Below are 17,696 nucleotides of genomic sequence, written 5' to 3'. Positions count from 1 at the left end.
AAAAGGCTTAGGAGAAGAAATCATTAATTTAATATAGATTCTGCAACCTCTAATTAAATCATCTTTTTCAGAGGTTTTGAAAGCCAGTTTAGCAAAATTTTCTAGGATACTTCAGACCGGAGACCAGAGGATGGCCTAAATTGTGCTTTTCAAACTTCAGTGTACAAAGAAATCACCTGAGAGTCTTGTTTGTTTAAATGTGGATTATGAATCAGGGTTGGAGTGGGACCTGCGATTCTGCTTTCTACCTTCTAGGTGAGGCCAGTGCTGCTGGCTCTCAGACTGTACTTTGAGTTTAAGGGCTTAAATCATTTCTTATAGAGTCTTTAAGTAATAATTACGATTTTGCTGGTAGAAAATCAGTTATGTTCTTTACAACATTAGAGTTCTATAGGAGTCTTCTTGTTCTTGGGAGGTTGTTAATCTTTTTGGAATTTGTGTTAGAAAATATCTAGGCAAAGAATTATAGAATAAATACCTCTGGAGAGAACAGGCTGAAATTATTAGTTAAAATCCACTCCTTCTCACCTCTCCCTTTCTTCTCCTTCCTTGAACTTATTGACCTCCCCTTACTCTCACTGGGGCAGTCTTTGTTGCTTTAATATCCCCTTGGAGTAATGATGCAACAGGATAGTAATTCTTCACCAGTTTTCAGGGGAATCTTCAGAAACATTCAGCACCATGTGGTTACTTCTTTGAAAGAAATTATTCACAGGGATTAATAGGTTTTACTCAGAAAACATTCATCAGTTATCAAGTTAGGTTTTTTTGAGTATTATTTTGCTTTGTTTTAAAAAAGCATATATTTTCCCTTTTCTCCTCAAAGGCTAGGAAATTATGCTATGTGAAATATGCCAAACACGAAGGACAAATATTGTGTGATTCCACTTACATGAGGTATCTAGAATGGGCAAATACATAAAGATGGAAAGTAGAATAGAGGTTACCAGGGTTTGGGGGAATAGAAATGGGGAATTATTGTTTAATGGATAGAGAGTTTCTATTTCATGGTGAATGGGCTCTGGAAATAGCGGTGATAATTGCACAACATTGCAAATGTACTTAGTGCCACTAAACTGTATATTTTTAAATGATAAATCTCATGTATATTTTACTACAATTAAAAATTTTAAATAAGAAGGGTTGGATAAGAAGTAATTAGTTCAGTGGTCCTCAAACTTGGCTGCACAGTAGAACCACCAGGGGAACTTAAAATCCTAGTGCCCAGGTCATGCTCTAGACCAATTAGACCAGAATATTTGGGGATGAGATTTAGGCTTCTGCAGTGTTTAAACTCCCCAGACAGTTCCATTGTGCAGTGAACTTTGAGAACCACCGTTACGGATCACAGGTCCTAACTGCTTCTCCTACTGTCATGTCAGAGTCTGTGTGCAGAGCAGGCTTTTCTCACTGTCTAAAATGATCAAAAAGTACCGATGTGTCTGATGCCATTCCACATCTTGTAGATGTTAGGTAGGTAGGATGCGATCAAGAGAAAAGAAAAATAACAAAAACATTGGCTGTGTTCTTAAATAGAGCACAGCCTGTTTTGAGTAGAGTAAAATAATTCAGGGTATATTCAGGAATACTAAGGGAAGGGAACATGCATTTATATTCCATATTCAGGACAGAATTAGATTAGAGAAAAATAATTGTGTACTGTATGGCAAAGAATATCTAGACCAGATGACTATTTTTTTCAAATTAGTGAAAGGATAATTAGAAAAATAAAGTCATGAATTGTAAAGAAAAACAATCAATACACATATAAGTCTCAGCCTCACTAGTAATGATAATTAAAATAAATCATTTCTCCCATATCCAATGAGCCAAAATAAAAAAGAATAATTAAAAAATGTGAAGGCAGCTCAGGAGGCTACATGTGAACACCCCGTGCACCCCACACTCTTGAGGCAGCTGGCAGGCAAGAGCCAGGACCTGTCTCGGCCCAGCGGCTTTGGACAGTGCACAGGTGCTGGAGCTATGCTCTTCTTCCCTTTTGGAAGCAAAACAAAGGAAAAATGTGAAAAGTGAAGGGAGGTTTTGAAATAATGGGTTTTGTTCTGCCCATTTGGTGGGAATAAGATTGACAAAATCTTTTAGGAATATAGTTATGCAGTATCTGTGAAAATGTTAAATGCATATACCCTTTAACCAGCAGTTCTTTTCTGCTAGAGAAATACTCACAGGTGTGCTCAAAGAAGCATGTCCAAGCACTGTGTTAGTGTTATTCGCTCAGTCGTGCCTGACTCTTTGCAACTCCATGGACTGCAGCCCACCAGGCTCCTCTGTCCATGAGATTTTCCAGGCAAGGATACTGGAGTGGGTTGCCATTTCCTTCTCCAGGGGATCTTCCCAACCCACGGATCGAACCCGGGTCTCCTGCACTGCAGGCAGATTCTTTACCAACTGAGCTACAACCTAAATGGTTATCAGTAGGAGAATGGTTAAATAAATTGGAAAAATCTGTCCTGGGGATACTAGGCAACTACTTTTTTTTTTTTTTTTAATGAGATTATTCTAGTTGTACTGCCACGAGCAGATCTCTATGGCAAAATGTTGAGTAGAAAAAAGTGAATTATACTAAAATATGTAAATATGTGTGTTTTTTCCATCACATAAAACTGTGCCTTTCCAGCATATATCTGTGCAAATGCATAAAATTTGACCTATAAGAAAGGATGTTCATCAAATTAATGTCTCTGGACAGGTAACTAGATTAGGGAAGGATGGATCAAAAAGTGTTTTGACCTTATCTGTGTTATTTAGATTTAGATACAGAAGAGCACAATTAGGATAAGGTAGCAGAAACTGACCAGTCTGAGACTCCTTCAAAGAGAAGGTAGAATTTTAAGAATGTTCTGATTAATGGGAGAGAGACAGTGTAATGGATTGATGTTGTATGGAGACAGAGGCAGAAGTGTTGGCTTGAAAGAGGAATGTCTTCATTGGCTGTCCCTTGAATTCTGCAATTTTATCTTTCCTTCCAAACTTGTTCTTCCTGTGTTTCCATGAAAGTGTGTTTTATGGGAAAATGAGATTAAGAGAAACCAGTGTTTCTGCTGGCCCTCCTGGGGAATGTGGGGACATAGGATTGGTGTTTCTAGTAAGGAAAGTCACTTTCATTACCTCTATGAACAGAGGTTAGGGATACAAATAATTCCCGATAATGAGCAAAAAAATAATTTTGTTTTTAGTTTCTAATGCCCTTTAAATATCCATCTGAGTATGATAGGGACAATCAACTGGAAGTTCATAATTTTAAATTAAAATAATGAAGCCACACTCTGAAAATTCTTCGGTTTTCCTTCTCTGCTCTGTTGCTGTTTTCCTGTGGGATGTAGAAAACATTGTCTTTTAATGTGGCTTGATTTTAGCTGTTATGTCTTTAAATATGTTGCATATTCTCCAAACTCTTCAGTAGATATGGGGTTGGCAAACACTTTATTTTGAAAGGCCTTTTCTTGGTAACTGAACCTAAGTGGACACCTGAAGCCTCAAAATTCCTCATCTCGATTACATGCAGAGCGAAGAGAGAGGGAATGAGAAGAGTAGTTGGGAATATATAAGAGTAATGTATTGTTGGACCACAAAGAAGTGTCTGAATTTACAAGTGGAAAATTTACAGCATAATAAGAAGTATTGTTTCATTTTGGCTAGATTAAAACTTTAAGAGTTAGAAAAATCTTCTTTTTAAAAACTATCTGTGGTTTCTATATAATCTTTATTTTTGATTGCCACTGGCACGATGTAACATATTTTTTCTTTGCTGAATGTGCCCTGGAATGAGTGGTGTTTTCTATTCTCTGCTGATCTGAGGTGGGCTTACTAACCAAGCTGGACACTCAAAGCTGGTCTTGAGCCTTAAATTAGAATGAGAGGTCAGAAAAGCTTGTTGCAGCCCAATTAAAGGACAGCCAGAGAGGATAGGCTTTACCTTTGCTCATCCTGTTGATTGTCTCCCCTGCGGATTAAAGACAAACCTTCCTTAACAAGCACATTGAGTAGCTTGGGTTTCCAAAACTCTCCAGGACCAGTAATTAATCCAACTGGTAATGAGAGCACAGTGTTGAATTCTGGAAAGAAATCATTTAACTCTTTCTTTACTAGATAGCTCATTTCCCTTTATTAATATCCCTTTGCGAACACTCGTTATTTGGAACAGTATAAAAACAGTGTAGTGGAAAATTGCCTTTATCACGTTATCTCTGTGCACTTAAATACAGAAATTGTCCTTCATCCCTAAACTGTACATACTTGAAAAGTTAACTTTTCTGGTAGGAAGTGCTTTTTGCTTTTTATTTTGATATAGAGGCAAATTTTGTACAGTTGATAGTACTTTAAAAAGTTAAGATCTGACTCTGTATTGAAATTTGTTAATTTCACTCTGGGTCCATTTTTTAACTTAATGGGATTTTTTTTTTTGTCTGTGGAAGTCACCTTTCCTTTGTGCTGCTTCTGTTTCTGCTGCCTCTCATTAGCCTCTACTGTCTTCTTCCTAGGGCTTTGAAATATTTCCCATCTAGAAATTCTAGCAAATCTTTTCAGACTTTTATGAAAACTTTCATTTTTTTTTGTTAATTTAGAGATATTTGGCCTTCTTGTTTCATTATCTCTTCATTCTATGGATATAAAGAACTCTCCTTTTGAAGACTGTTAATAGAATAAAAGAAAGGGGAGACGTAAAAATCTGTGATACGAGTTTATTTTGTTTACGCATCTGAGAAAGCTATTGTTTCTTTATATGAAGAAATGTAAATATTGTGAGGATTGAACCTTTTCCTTCTCTATATAACTGAGGCTAGAGAAAGACACACTCCCAGGAAGCCAGGATAAAGGGAAAAATGACTTTGAGATGCACTTTCTTAAAATAACTGAAGAAGTGACCTCATGAGCCAGCTGATAGCCTGGGTCTGCAAATGGATACATTTCTATTAGCCTGCTGCTTGATGCCACAGAGCCAAATATATAACAGAGTGTATTATATCATATCCTGCAGGCAGGAGACTGTCTGGGAGACAAGGGGGACTTAGAAAGAGAGGTGAAATAGCAGGCTTGGGACACGAATTAGCAATGTAAATACTGTCAACCAAAACTTTTTATTAGGTGAACATTACCGATTTGGGTTTGTGATTCCATATTATCTGCTAATTTCTATCATCTTTCAATTAAATAATATTTAAATGAGAAAGCTTGATGTTTAAGTAGGTTCTTCAATACAGGGTTGCTGTCCTCATTCTCTCATTAATACTTAAGTATTCCCATTTCTGTTTTTTTTCTTTCTCTACAAGCTATAAGTCCATGTCCTTGGGTCTGACTCATGCTAAAATTGTTCTCATTTTGGTCATAAGAGGCAATATAAGTGTGTCCTTAGATAGAAGATGTTGCTTATGTCTGGAGTACTATAGACCATCAGGTTCAGAAGAAAGCAGTAGGTCTGAGGGGGAAGACTATAACTTGATAAACTGATTCTCTTGCCAAAAATCATTGTTAGCAATTAAGAATATTCACAAAGTAGCCTCCCCTTCTCCCACAGCATACACACACATTGTGGTAACCATGCCAGAAGACAAAGAATGGTAGTTATCTCTGGTTTAACATCTGTTTGGTCTGGATTTGATTTATAAAATAATCTGGATTAAATCTATAATATGTTTAAGGTCAACACATGTGCCATTATGTTACTATATGTCAGACTCACAGACATTGGACTACCTTACTAAAAACTTTGTAGAAGAGTTTTAGAGTTATTTTCCCTTTTTATTAAGTAAATCCCATTTATTTTCATATATTTTCATATAGTCAGTCATGTTACTGAATTCTCTTATTGTTTATAGTGGTTTTTCATTTTATTCTCTAGGGAGATACACAGTCATACTATTTACAAATAACAGTGATTTTCATCTGTTCCTCACCTCTTATTTCTCTCATTTCATTGTTCTGATTACTATATCCAAAACAACACTTTTTTTTTTTTCCTGAAAACATGTTGACTTTGTTTGACACCTTATATGCACAGATGTTCTAGAAGGGAGATGAGCTGTAGCATCAATAGAACCTTAGGGGTGGAAATCAAACACAAGACTAGATATTCTTGATCTTATAGGAACAAGTGTATGACATGCAGCTTAAGGTGCACTTTATCAACATATGTATAATTCTCCATCACTCATGGAGCTCTAGTAACCTATGGGAAGCAGTCAGTTCTAACATCACAATTTGGAATTCTCTAGGACCCTCCAGGTGGAGAAGGCAATGGCACCCCACTCCAGTACTCTTGCCTGGAAAATCCCATGGACAGAGGAGCCTGGTAGGCTACAGTCCATGGTGTCGCTAAGAGTCAGACACGACCGAGCAACTTCACTTTGACTTTTCACTTTCATGCATTGGAAAAGGACATGTCAACCCACTCCAGTATTCTTGCCTAGAGAATCCCAGGGATGGGGAGCCTGGTGGGCTGGCGTCTATGGGGTCACACAGAGTCGGACATGACTGAAGTGACTTAGCAGCAGCAGCAGCAGGACCCTCTAGGAAGGCTCTTTATTTTATAATCTTAGAATTTGTTGGGAGACACAAACATATCCCAGATGTATTTCATGACTACTGATAACTATGCTCTTGTTTTCCAGGCCCAGCTTCGGGCATTTATCCCAGAGATGCTGAAGTACTCTACAGGTCGGGGGAAACCAGGCTGGGGCAAAGAAAGCTGCAAGCCCATCTGGTGGCCTGAAGATATCCCATGGGCAAACGTTCGGAGTGATGTGCGCACGGAAGAGCAGAAGCAGAGGGTGAGGTTTCTCTAGCCTGAGTTTCCTATTTCTTTTTCATTCTGAGTCAACCAGCTCATTTTTGTTGTTCTACTTCTTAGGCTATAAAAAATCTAAAAACATGTGTAGTAGTCAAACCTATCCTCGAAAAGAAGTTTAATATCCACTGATTCCCGTTTATCAGTCCATCACCATAAAGACTTGGGATAGGTCTATGAATTTATATTTCTCTCTGCAGTTGCCTTTTGGACTATTGTAATTTTATAAGGTGCTTGAAAAATTAAAGAAACTCGAAGTAAAAGTATTAATCACTTTGCGTATTAAGTCGCTTCAGTTGTGTCCAACTCTTTGTGACCTTATGGATGGAGCCCTCCAGGCTCTTCTTTCCATGGGATTCTCCAGGCAAGAATACTGGAGTGGGTTGCCATGCCCTCCTCCAGAGGATCTTCCCGACCCAGGGATCGAACCCATGTCTCTTAAGTCTCCTGCATTGTCAGGCAGCTTCTTTGCCACTAGTGCCACCTGGAAAGCCCCATTAATCACTTTGAAGACTCAGAAATGTCCTTATTTCTGGTTAGCAAGAATCACTGTTGAAAATACATATAGAGAGATGTGAAACTAGTCAAGTCTGATAATAATGAAACATTTCAAAAAAGAAGAAAGACTAAACCAGGTATCCTCCCTTACTTGTTCTGCATATTTGTATTTTGGTTAGCTTTTAAATTTTACTAAGAATCTTAAATAAAATTCTTGACAAAAGAGTAACCTTCTTTTATGAGAGGTTTACAAGTTGACCTCAGGTTAGAGTAGGGTATAAAACCCAAAAGCTAATCCAGACCTTGATCAGGAAGGAAACCAGTGTGAAATCTCTGGTACTTGGTGCTGAATTTCCTTGTGTTCAGATGGGTCTGTGAGAAGTAATCCTGAAGAGAGTTACTCCATCCCAGTTTGATTTGGTTTGTTTGATAGCTAACCAGCTGCTTATTCCCCAGTGGAACTAAATAACCAGCATTCTTTGTGACTTTATGTGCTTTTCTGGTCTTTTGATGACAGGTTTCATGGACCCAAGCACTACGGACCATAGTTAAAAACTGTTATAAACAGCATGGGCGGGAGGACCTTCTCTATGCTTTTGAAGATCAACAAACACAAACACAGGCCACAACCACACACAGTATAGCCCACCTGGTACCATCGCAGACCGTAGTCCAGACTTTCAGTAACCCTGATGGCACTGTCTCGCTTATCCAGGTGAGTAAACCTTATGGTGAGTAAACCAGATTGTGATTTCTGAAGCAGGTCAGGCTAGAGAGTTTTATCTACATAAATTCTTATATGAACTTTATATAGCTCCCTAAGATCTTACTATCTGAACTTGATTTTTTTAATAATATTTTAAATTGCATGTATTTTGCTAAATACAGAGCTATAGATAGCTTTTCTGTATATTTCCAAGTCAAAGCTCTGTTCAAAAAAGGTTTTCATTTTTTGTTTTTTCACTCTGTTAGTGGCCAGGAAATAGTCCTTCTGAATTACCTCTTCTGAGGTAAAACACAATTTGTTGGTAGATGATTTCAGTTCAGTCGCTCAGTTGTGTCCGACTATGTGACCCCATGAACCACAGCTCTCCAGCCCTCCCTGTCTATCACCAACTCCCGGAGTTCACCGAAACCCATGTCCATTGAGTCGGTGATGCCATCCAACCATCTCATCCTCTGTCGTCCCCTTCTCCTCCTGCCATCAATCTTTCCCAGCATCAGGGTCTTTTCAAATGAGTCAGCTTTTCACATCAGGTGACCAAAGTTGGAGTTTCAGCTTCAACATCAGTCCTTCCAATGAATATTCAGGACTGATTTCCTTTAGGATGGACTGGTTGGATCTCCTTGCAGTCCAAGGGACTCTTCAAGAGTCTTCTCCAACACCATCAGCATCAATTCTTTGGCACTCAGCTTTCTTTATAGTCCAACTCTCACATCCATACATGACCACAGGAAAAACCATAGCCTTGACTAGATGGATCTTTGTTGACAAAGTAATGTCTCTGCTTTTCAATAGGCTGTCTAGGTTGGTCATAACTTTCCTTCCAAGGAGTAAGTATCTTTTAATTTCATGGCTGCAATCACCATCTGCAGTGATTTTGGAGCCCCCCAAAATAAAGTCTGACACTGTTTCCACTATTTCCCCATCTATTTGCCATGAAGTGATGGGACCAGAAGCCATGATCTTCGTTTTCTGAATGTTGAGTTTTAAGCCAACTTTTTCACTCTCCTCTCTTACCTTCATCAAGAGGCTCTTTAGTTCTTCTTCACTTTCTGCCATAAGGGTGGTATCATCTGCATATCTGAGGTTATTGATATTTCTCCCGGCAGTCCTGATCCCAGCCTGTGCTTCCTCCAGCCCAGCGTTTCTCATGAAGTATTCTGCATAATAAGTTAAATAAGCAAGGTGACAACATATAGCCTTGACGTACCCCTTTTCCTATTTGGAACCAGTCTGTTGTTCCATGTCCAGTTCTAAGTGTTGCTTCCTGATCTGCATACAGGTTTCTCAAGAGGTGGGTCAGGTGGTCTGGTATTCCCATCTCTTTCAGAATTTTCCACAGTTTATTGTGATCCACACAGTCAAAGGCTTTGGCATAGTCAATAAAGCAGAACTAGATAGGGAATCTCTAAAATTCAGATTGGGGTGAGAAGAGAAAGTTGGTTAGCTGACATAAGGCACCAATGATGAAACATGATGGCTTCTAATATTGACTTACTTGGTTGAAGTAAAACTCTGAAGCTCATGTTAGTGTCTGATGTTTTATTTTAGTCATTGATTTCATATTTCATTGCATATTAATCATTACCTCTGCTGAATTTGGGATTGAATGAGTCTTCACTTCTGAGCAAAGGAGAGGTTGAAGAAACCATTCATCGACACTTACTACTTCAATGTTTTTGTTTAGGTTGGTACAGGGGCAACAGTAGCCACATTGGCTGATGCTTCAGAATTGCCGACCACAGTCACTGTTGCCCAAGTGAATTATTCGGCGGTTGCTGATGGAGAGGTAAGAAAGAGGATTCGGTCTGTTTTCACTTGACGCTTGAATGTATAGGTGGAAGAAGGGAGGGGCCAGAATATGAAGAGACTGTAAGTAGCCTAGACATCTATAGCGCTGTCTTGTGTAAACCTTCTAAAAATATCATTCCATGCCAGTTTTGCAAATAGCATACTCTGTGTATAACAGTTGAAATTAATGGATCTTTATGATTCAGACATAACTGTCAGGAACTTAAAATTTTACATTTGCAACATAGCATTTTATATCCATTAAATATTTTTATGCTGTGAATCCCAAAGAATGTAATCTTTAGACTTTATTTTTAAAAGTTAGATTATTAAAACAAGCTGACTAAAACATTCTTTGAACGGATATATATATGTATATATATTTGTAAATCGGTAGACATGATTTATTGCATTATAAATGATCCTTTGAAAATACTTCACAAGAAAATCCTTCCTTGGGAATTCCCAGGCAGTCCAGTGGTTAGGACTCGGCACCTTCATGGCATGGCCCAGGTTCAGTCCCTGGTTGAAGAAGTAATATCCCACAAGCTGTGTGACACAGTCAAGAAAACCCTCAAAGAAGCAAAAACAAAAAAAAGCAAGAAAATTCTTCCACATGAAAACTGAGCTAATTATGGGATATAAACTTAAAGGTAGTTAACCTTTATTGAGCACTCAGTAAACTAAGCACATCTCAGCTCTAGGAAGTACAGGTTCTGTTATCATCTTTGCTTTTTACATAATAAAAGGGAAAAGGTTAGGTGATTTGCCCAAAGGTACAGAGTAACCTAAGTGTACAAGCTGGGTAATACATTTAGAAAAATGTTGTCTAAGCTCTGAGCCATCAGTGAAGTTCAGGAAAGGGTTTGTTAAGTGACTATAGGCTTTTCCCCTAAAGGTTGTACTCCTGAAGTTTGAAAACTAGCCAACAGATGTCAAGAACCGTATCAGAAATGAAACTAAAAATATTATCTCCCCTTTGTTCAAAACCATAGACTGTTTCCACTGAGAACATCACAAAATCACTATCATTTGTGCATCTCAGGAAAGGTAGAGAACTGTTGCATTTCCTGGCTAGTGAGGTGAAGAGAATTACAGCAGGCTTCCGCCCCTACCATGCTGCAGTTCAGGTGTTAGATGTATGGAGCTGAATTACACAGGAACCCTGCTCTCAGAGAGGGGTCTGTGTGAATGAACTGTGGTCCCTGCTGTAAGAGATGCTGCAAAGTGGTACCTTCGGAATAGAATGTTTTGGTATCCAAGACTGGGAGGATTTGGGGCAGGAGCTGGCCTTTGGTTTCCTGGTATAGAAAGGTAAGTCAACAGGAGATTGACTCACCAAAGTATGTACTCATCATGAAAGAGAATGGACTAGCTGAGGGGGAAAGTTGTCAGTCCCCAAACACGAAGACTAAAGGACAGACACTCCCTGAAGTGTGAAGGAGGTAGCGAAGACACAGGTTGGTAGGTTTGTGGGATTGGTTACTTTTTGAAGTTATTAACCATATCTCCCTACTGAACGTTTCCTGGGTACTATTTAAAGAAAGTAACTTTGAGTTCCCTAAACACTTTTGAATTTTTTGAAAACTGTTTTACAAAATAACTTCACATAATCAAAGTTTTCAAAAGTTCATGGAAAATATGAAGGGAAAAAACATCTTAGTCACGTATCTATGGCTTTTCTAGCAGACTAACATCATTTTAAGTCATTTATATGGAAGTGTGTGAATGACATACACAAATAACCTGTTGGTAAATATCCAAATTCAGTCAGATTTTAAAAATTCTAACCCTTTCCATATTTCCAATAAAACAAAAAGGATATGAAGAAAAGAAGCATACATTGTCTCAGAAAGTGGCAAAATGTTTTAGATTTTATGGTTTGCTTCTGTTTGCCTTCTGATTTCTCTTAGTTGTTGACATGATTGTTAAGCATCTTAGTTTTGAGCCGTGAGCACTATGATAGTCAGACTATCTCACAGGCTTGGAAAGGTAAGACCACATCAAGCCAACAAAGCATTGCATCAGATGACTCAGGAGAAACATCCTACTGCCTGTATTTAGCATAGTTTCTTCCCAGGAACAGAAAGTTCTTTACAGAAATAAACAGTACTTATACTTTTAGAAGTTGTAAGGTCATTTTGTTATCCTAGCCTTGCCAGTGAGAGCTCTTACATTAAGTCATACTGCATTCAACATCCAGTTAGTTGCATCACTATGATATCTGATAATAGTGGTACACAGGATTCCATTAAAGAAGCAGCAGCAGAACTGAACTATGGACACATGAGAGATAATGAACTTTAGACTGAATCATCAACACATGTTAACAGTTTTGAAGTAGCATAGCTTATTTTAGGTGGGCTTTTTATGAATATCAATTTATTTGAAATATGGGCACACTGAAGAACAAGCAGAGAAATATGAATAATGGAACATGTTCTTCATCTGGCTGTTAAGTAAATGCTTTCTGAGTTCTGTGCCAGGCACTATATATACTAGAAGTAGAGGAAAATAAAGACCTTCCTTGCTCTTAAAGAGCCCACAGGTAGCTGGTGGAGAAAAACACATCAGAGAAAATGGCAATGAGATAAGGATCTAGTAGAAGCCAGCCCAGGGTGTGGTGGGACACAAGAGAAGAGGTCCTGAGCCTTGGGCTGGCTGTAGCGAGTTGTCTTCAAGCGGAGCTGTCCCAGCTCTTGTCTTACCTGATCTCAGATTGGAGGGGTGAATAGGAAGCAACGGCAGGAAGGACAGGAGTTGTGTTCCTATCAAAGGGAGCAGCGCACACAGCACATCACAGTGTGAAAGTGGGGAAGAGCCACAGGTGGTTCATGATGGCCAGAGCGACAAGGTCGCCACAGTCTGAAAGGCCTCACTGTGGTGGCTCTGTCTCAGAAAAGCACAAAAGCTGACCATATGTCCTCTGAATATCTTTCCCTTCTAGAGTGTGAGGCCCTTTCTCTGGGACATGGTGACGCCCAAGCATAGGTAACCATAGAGTGGTTCCCAAAAGATGGCGAGGGAGTGCAGCAAGAGCCCAAGCAAGCACAACCAAAGCACTGCTAGTCAGAATAGGAAACTCCAGAGAAACGCTAGCACCTAAGCTGACTGATGTATTGCCTGTCGATACTCTGAGTAGAAGTCTCTTCATCTACTTCTTCCCACTTCTTCTCCACCCTTCACCACAATCCATTAATCATCTGTGCCATAAATTCAACTTCCTTAACGTATACTGTATATGGCAACATTCTAATACCATTTCCACTACAAATAATAGCTGTAACTAAGTGCATGTGTATGAAGTTGCTGCTGTGAGTTGAGCCTGAGTACTTGGGAGAGCTGCACAGGGCCACGCTCTGTAGCAGGGTGGGCAGAAGTATAGTGGGGCAGATCTGGAAAGAGGAAATGCTACAGGGCTGGCCAGCTTCAGCTGATTTTCAGAATAGAATCATTGGCCATCTAGAAATTGGGAATGTAATTCATCATCTCAAATGATGTTGTTTTCTGTGATGCTCATTGGAGTAATAAGATCAAAGCGCTAATACCTTGAGAAGCAGGAGTTGTGTGAATTCCTGAGTGGGCACCTTTGCAGCTTTAACGGGGAAAGTAGGATGTCTCTGGCTCTTAGAGCTCTGAAGGCTTGCAGCCACAACCCACTGCCCGTGAGAACTCGGGGCACACACTAAGGTAGCTCAGAGGGGTGTCCCAGTCTCTGGGGGGCCTTTGACAAACATTTAGAAAAGCACTGTGATAATCAAAGTGTAGCAATAGAACCAAAGAGGGAGGCAGTTAAGTGAGCTAGCACTGGGCCCCAGTGGGAGCTCCAGTAAGAACAGCTAGCATCCTAAGACCTGAATCTGTAGAAATACTATACCTGAGCTGCTTGACTTATCACCTGCCATGTTTTAGAACTGAAATGGCTTTCATTGCCCCAGCTGCTTTTTGGGTTTTGGTGGTGATGGATGGGAGAGATACTCAACAGTATTTATTGAACAAAATGGACTGAAGTAGCTAGATTCAGGTATCCAGAACTGGGGCGGGGCGGGGAGGCGGAGGGGAATGGAATCTCTTAATGCAAAGCATTATACTGAAATCAGTCATTGTCAGCCAGGTACACGCCTGTGCCCATCAGAAAGGACATTTGGTGCTGTCTGAAGATATTTTTGATTCTCATGACTGGGGAGGATGCTGTTAAACATCCTACAATGCACAGGACAGAACTCAAAGAGTTGTTTAACCTAAAATGTCAATAGTGCCAAGGCTGAGAAACCCTGTGCTAGATCTAAAAAAGCTGAATTTTGATCTACTCCGAATAACCAGATAGTATGGTTTTTTGTTTTGTTGTTTGTTTCTTCATAATTCCTCGCCAGTAAAAGAAAAGCAGTTTTTGCTACATTAAAAAAATTATTTATTTGGCAGTTTCCATCAAAAATAAAAATACAAAGTAGTTTGGATATATAATTCTACCTCTAGGAATTTACTGAATAAGTAGACTCACATAAACTATACAAAGTAGTATATATCATCCAGTCCTGTTTGTAATAGCAAAGCATTGGAAGCTAGTTTAAATGCCCATTGAAAAATGGCTGGTTAAATAAATCATGTGTATCTATGTAATGCTATGCAGCCATTATTATGAATCATGAACGAATGAAGCAGTTTGATACATTCCAAGTTAGAATCATTTCACAGCTGTATTGTTTGTGAAAAAAGCAGGGTACAAGAATATATGTAGCATATGCTGCAGTTTTTCTTGAGAGTGTGTGTGTGTGTGTGTGTCTAAATTATCAAGAGAATATCCCTGCAGAGAGATGCAGAAGAAATGGAGAAACAGGTGATAATAGTAGCCTTTGGGCAAAAAGTCTAGAATACTGGCACTCTATCCCCTTTAGTACAGGTTGAATTTTTTTTTTAGAAGTATACTTATGGTTTATTCAAAAACTCAGATATTTTGAAAATTATTTAAAAGGACACAGTGGAAAATCTTGCTTTCTGTTTTCTATCCAACCCATTCGCACATCCTCCACACACACTGAGGAAAATATTTTCATTGGTTTCGTGTCCTTCCAGAATTTCTTCGTGAAAATGTAAGCAAATTCAAATACATATTCTAATACCCCCTTTCTAACCCAAAAAATACCATGCTAAAAACCCTGTCCTATACATTGTAAGTCATGTTAATTTATAGTATGTATGTATTTGGCTGAGTACATGGCGATTTTTTAGAAATATGACTTTTGAAATCATAATCACCATCCTCTTGTGACTGATTTTTTTAACTAGCCTGTCCTTTTCTGCCTCAGGTGGAACAAAACTGGGCCACGTTACAGGGGGGTGAGATGACCATCCAGACAACGCAAGCGTCAGAGGCCACCCAGGCGGTAGCATCACTGGCAGAGGCCGCAGTGGCAGCTTCTCAGGAGATGCAACAGGGAGCTACGGTCACCATGGCACTCAACAGGTGGAGGCAGGGGTGGGCAGTGAAAGAGGAGGGCGACTCTGTCCCTGTATACAGATGTAAAGAGAAACGTCGTACCTCACTTTGTCACAACTGGCATTTGGAACTTAATACTCTTAACCCATAAGATATTGTAAAGTTGTCTTGTAATCAGCCCTCACCCACCCTATTCCCATTCCACTCCACCCCCAGCAACCAGTTCAGCCTTTCTGACTTCCTGCTGAAACCTGCTGGTCAGGGATATGGGTCCCTTTTGCTGTATCCTGTTCTGTGATCATTAACAGACCAAAAGCAACAGCAAGGTGTACCTTGTGTTTTTGAAGGGACCAAAGGATGTAATAATAAAAAAAAAAATCAAGAAGCTTTGGGATTGATTTTCCTTTTACCCTACAAAGAAACTGCTTTTTGTTATGGATATTAGTCCGTGTTTTAGCTGATCGAGAGCTAACTTTACTGACTTTTCAAGGAATTTGTTCTTTGCTTATCAGTGCCTTTGAAATAAAATAAGTTTTGGATTATTGGGGAAAAACAGAACCTTTTTTCTTCAGATATACTTAGGAAGGACACTGTAGGATGGAATCCTCTAGTAAGAGGTAGTTCCCAAAAAAGAAATTGTATTGTTTTCCATGTGGTTCCTTCTATTGATTGTTGACAGAAAAAAGTCATCCCCATTTTATTCTTCTTCTTGTTCATTGCTGACACAATTTTATTTTCAATTGACCCAGATACTTTAAATAATGGTTAAGAGGGTGTGCTTTGAGGCCAGATTATCTGGGTTTGAATCCCAGCTCTGTCCCTTACTAGCTGTTTGACCTGGGCAGTTTACTTGAGCTCAATGCCCAGGCTTTCCTCTCTGTAAAACAGGAGTAAAGACAGTACCTACTGTGAGAATTGAAGTGAGAGTGGGAAAAGCCAGTGCGTGTGAGAGCCTCAGATTAGTGCCCAGCATATGGTAAGGTTGCTGTTATTGTCGGGTGCAGCAGCTATTAGTCTCAAATAGTTGGTGAATTCTTGTGACATGCCAGCACTCTACTAGGTAAGATTGTATATAACGAGTGCTCTAAGATATATTGTCTGCCATTAAAGAAATAATTGATTGGGAGATTGATTTCAGTAAACCACTTAGCAAACATATTAGTCAGAGTGTCCAGTTGTATAGTGTGGACTATGAACATAGGGGGAATTCAGAAGGGGATCACCTCCTTCAAAATATAAACATCAGATAAAGTTTAGATTGGCTGTGATGGACAGTAGAAAGCCTTAATAGGCTTAGGTACAGGTTTCCATGAGGCTGTATAGTACGGGAGCTGAGAGCATTTCTGAGGTCATATTGGTTCAGCTTTGAATCCTACCTCTGCCATTTAGTCACCATACTGTCTTGAGAAATTTCACCCCTGAGCATAGGTCTCATCAAATAAGGATAATTTTCATCATGTAGAATCGTAAAGACTCATTGAAATGATGGATATAAAACTCTTATCAAACTGGCTGGCCTGTAGTTAGCATTTCAGGATTTATATTTATTATCATTTAACTTAGATTTTAAGATTCATCTATTCAGAATTGCTTATAGTAAGAAGAGATTAGAAATGGAAGTCCATTTGAGAAGAGGTAGTCCACTTGTGACTTGTCAAAGGCTTGGAAACTACTAGTAAGAGTGGAGATAAAGTGACTGGATTTTGAAGGAAGTGTGGCCAGTACTTGGTGATTGAACTGAAACATACACACGCTTATCCTTCCAGAGTTACCAGTGAGTCCCTGAGTGACTTGAAACTTAGCCCATTGAACCGTATCATTTTTCACTGACATGAAAGTCTTGCTTGGTCTCCTGCATTGTGACTCAAGCCTGCTCGTGCCTTTGAGAGAAGACACATAGAGATAAACTTCCTGAAAACCATGACCAGAGTGAGACACTCCTTCCTTTTGGTTTGGTAACCCCTCACTGAAGCACGGGGCCTTAACAGGCCACCACTGAAGGCCAGAAAAACTGCATGTCATTGAGCCAGCACCCTGGACGGTCCAGTGAAGTGTGAGTGTCCTGAGAACCCTGTACCTGCCGGAAAACATGAGGCACATTTCTGGCTCCCTTTAGTGTGAGGACCAGGGCTTTTTTCCAAATGCAAGGAGGGTAATGGTTTCCCCTGGGGGCTTGTTAACAAACTCAGAGGCAGCTGAGGCGGCTACAGTGTTTACTCCAAAGGAAGGAGAATATGGTTCACCATGGCGTGAAGGAGGAGTAAAGAGATGTTGAAATCTGTTTGCAATCATGGTCCCAGTGAGTGTTGGGGGATGGTGTGTTGGCAGCCTCTGCTGGAGGTGAAGAAACCAAGCCTGGCAGTGATGACTAGATATTGCAGGCTGTTAGGGAAACATCAGGGTCTCCTAATTCCAGGAGCTGTTATCACTGTCTAATGTCA

General features: G+C 39.6%; 1 protein-coding gene across 7 annotated transcripts in view; it reads left to right on the top strand.

Moving 5' to 3' along the window:
• The window catches only part of NRF1 (nuclear respiratory factor 1), a 127,293-nt gene that overhangs the window by 75,548 nt on the left and 34,049 nt on the right, over positions 1–17,696 (top strand). For 6 of the 7 annotated variants that reach the window (XM_018046932.1, XM_018046930.1, XM_018046931.1 and 3 more), the window contains 4 exons: positions 6,630–6,788; positions 7,821–8,018; positions 9,715–9,816; positions 15,125–15,282. In XM_018046932.1, the coding sequence (XP_017902421.1) occupies positions 6,630–6,788; positions 7,821–8,018; positions 9,715–9,816; positions 15,125–15,282 (617 nt within the window). Of the gene's footprint in view, positions 1–6,629; positions 6,789–7,820; positions 8,019–9,714; positions 9,817–15,124; positions 15,634–17,696 lie in introns of those variants that run through there. The other variant, XM_013963502.2, reaches the window with a different exon arrangement.

This window comes from Capra hircus, chromosome 4 (genome assembly GCF_001704415.2).
Source record: "Capra hircus breed San Clemente chromosome 4, ASM170441v1, whole genome shotgun sequence".
Lineage (NCBI taxonomy): Eukaryota > Metazoa > Chordata > Mammalia > Artiodactyla > Bovidae > Capra > Capra hircus.
Note: the sequence above shows the minus strand (reverse complement) of the source record. Positions and strands in the feature narration are given on the sequence as shown.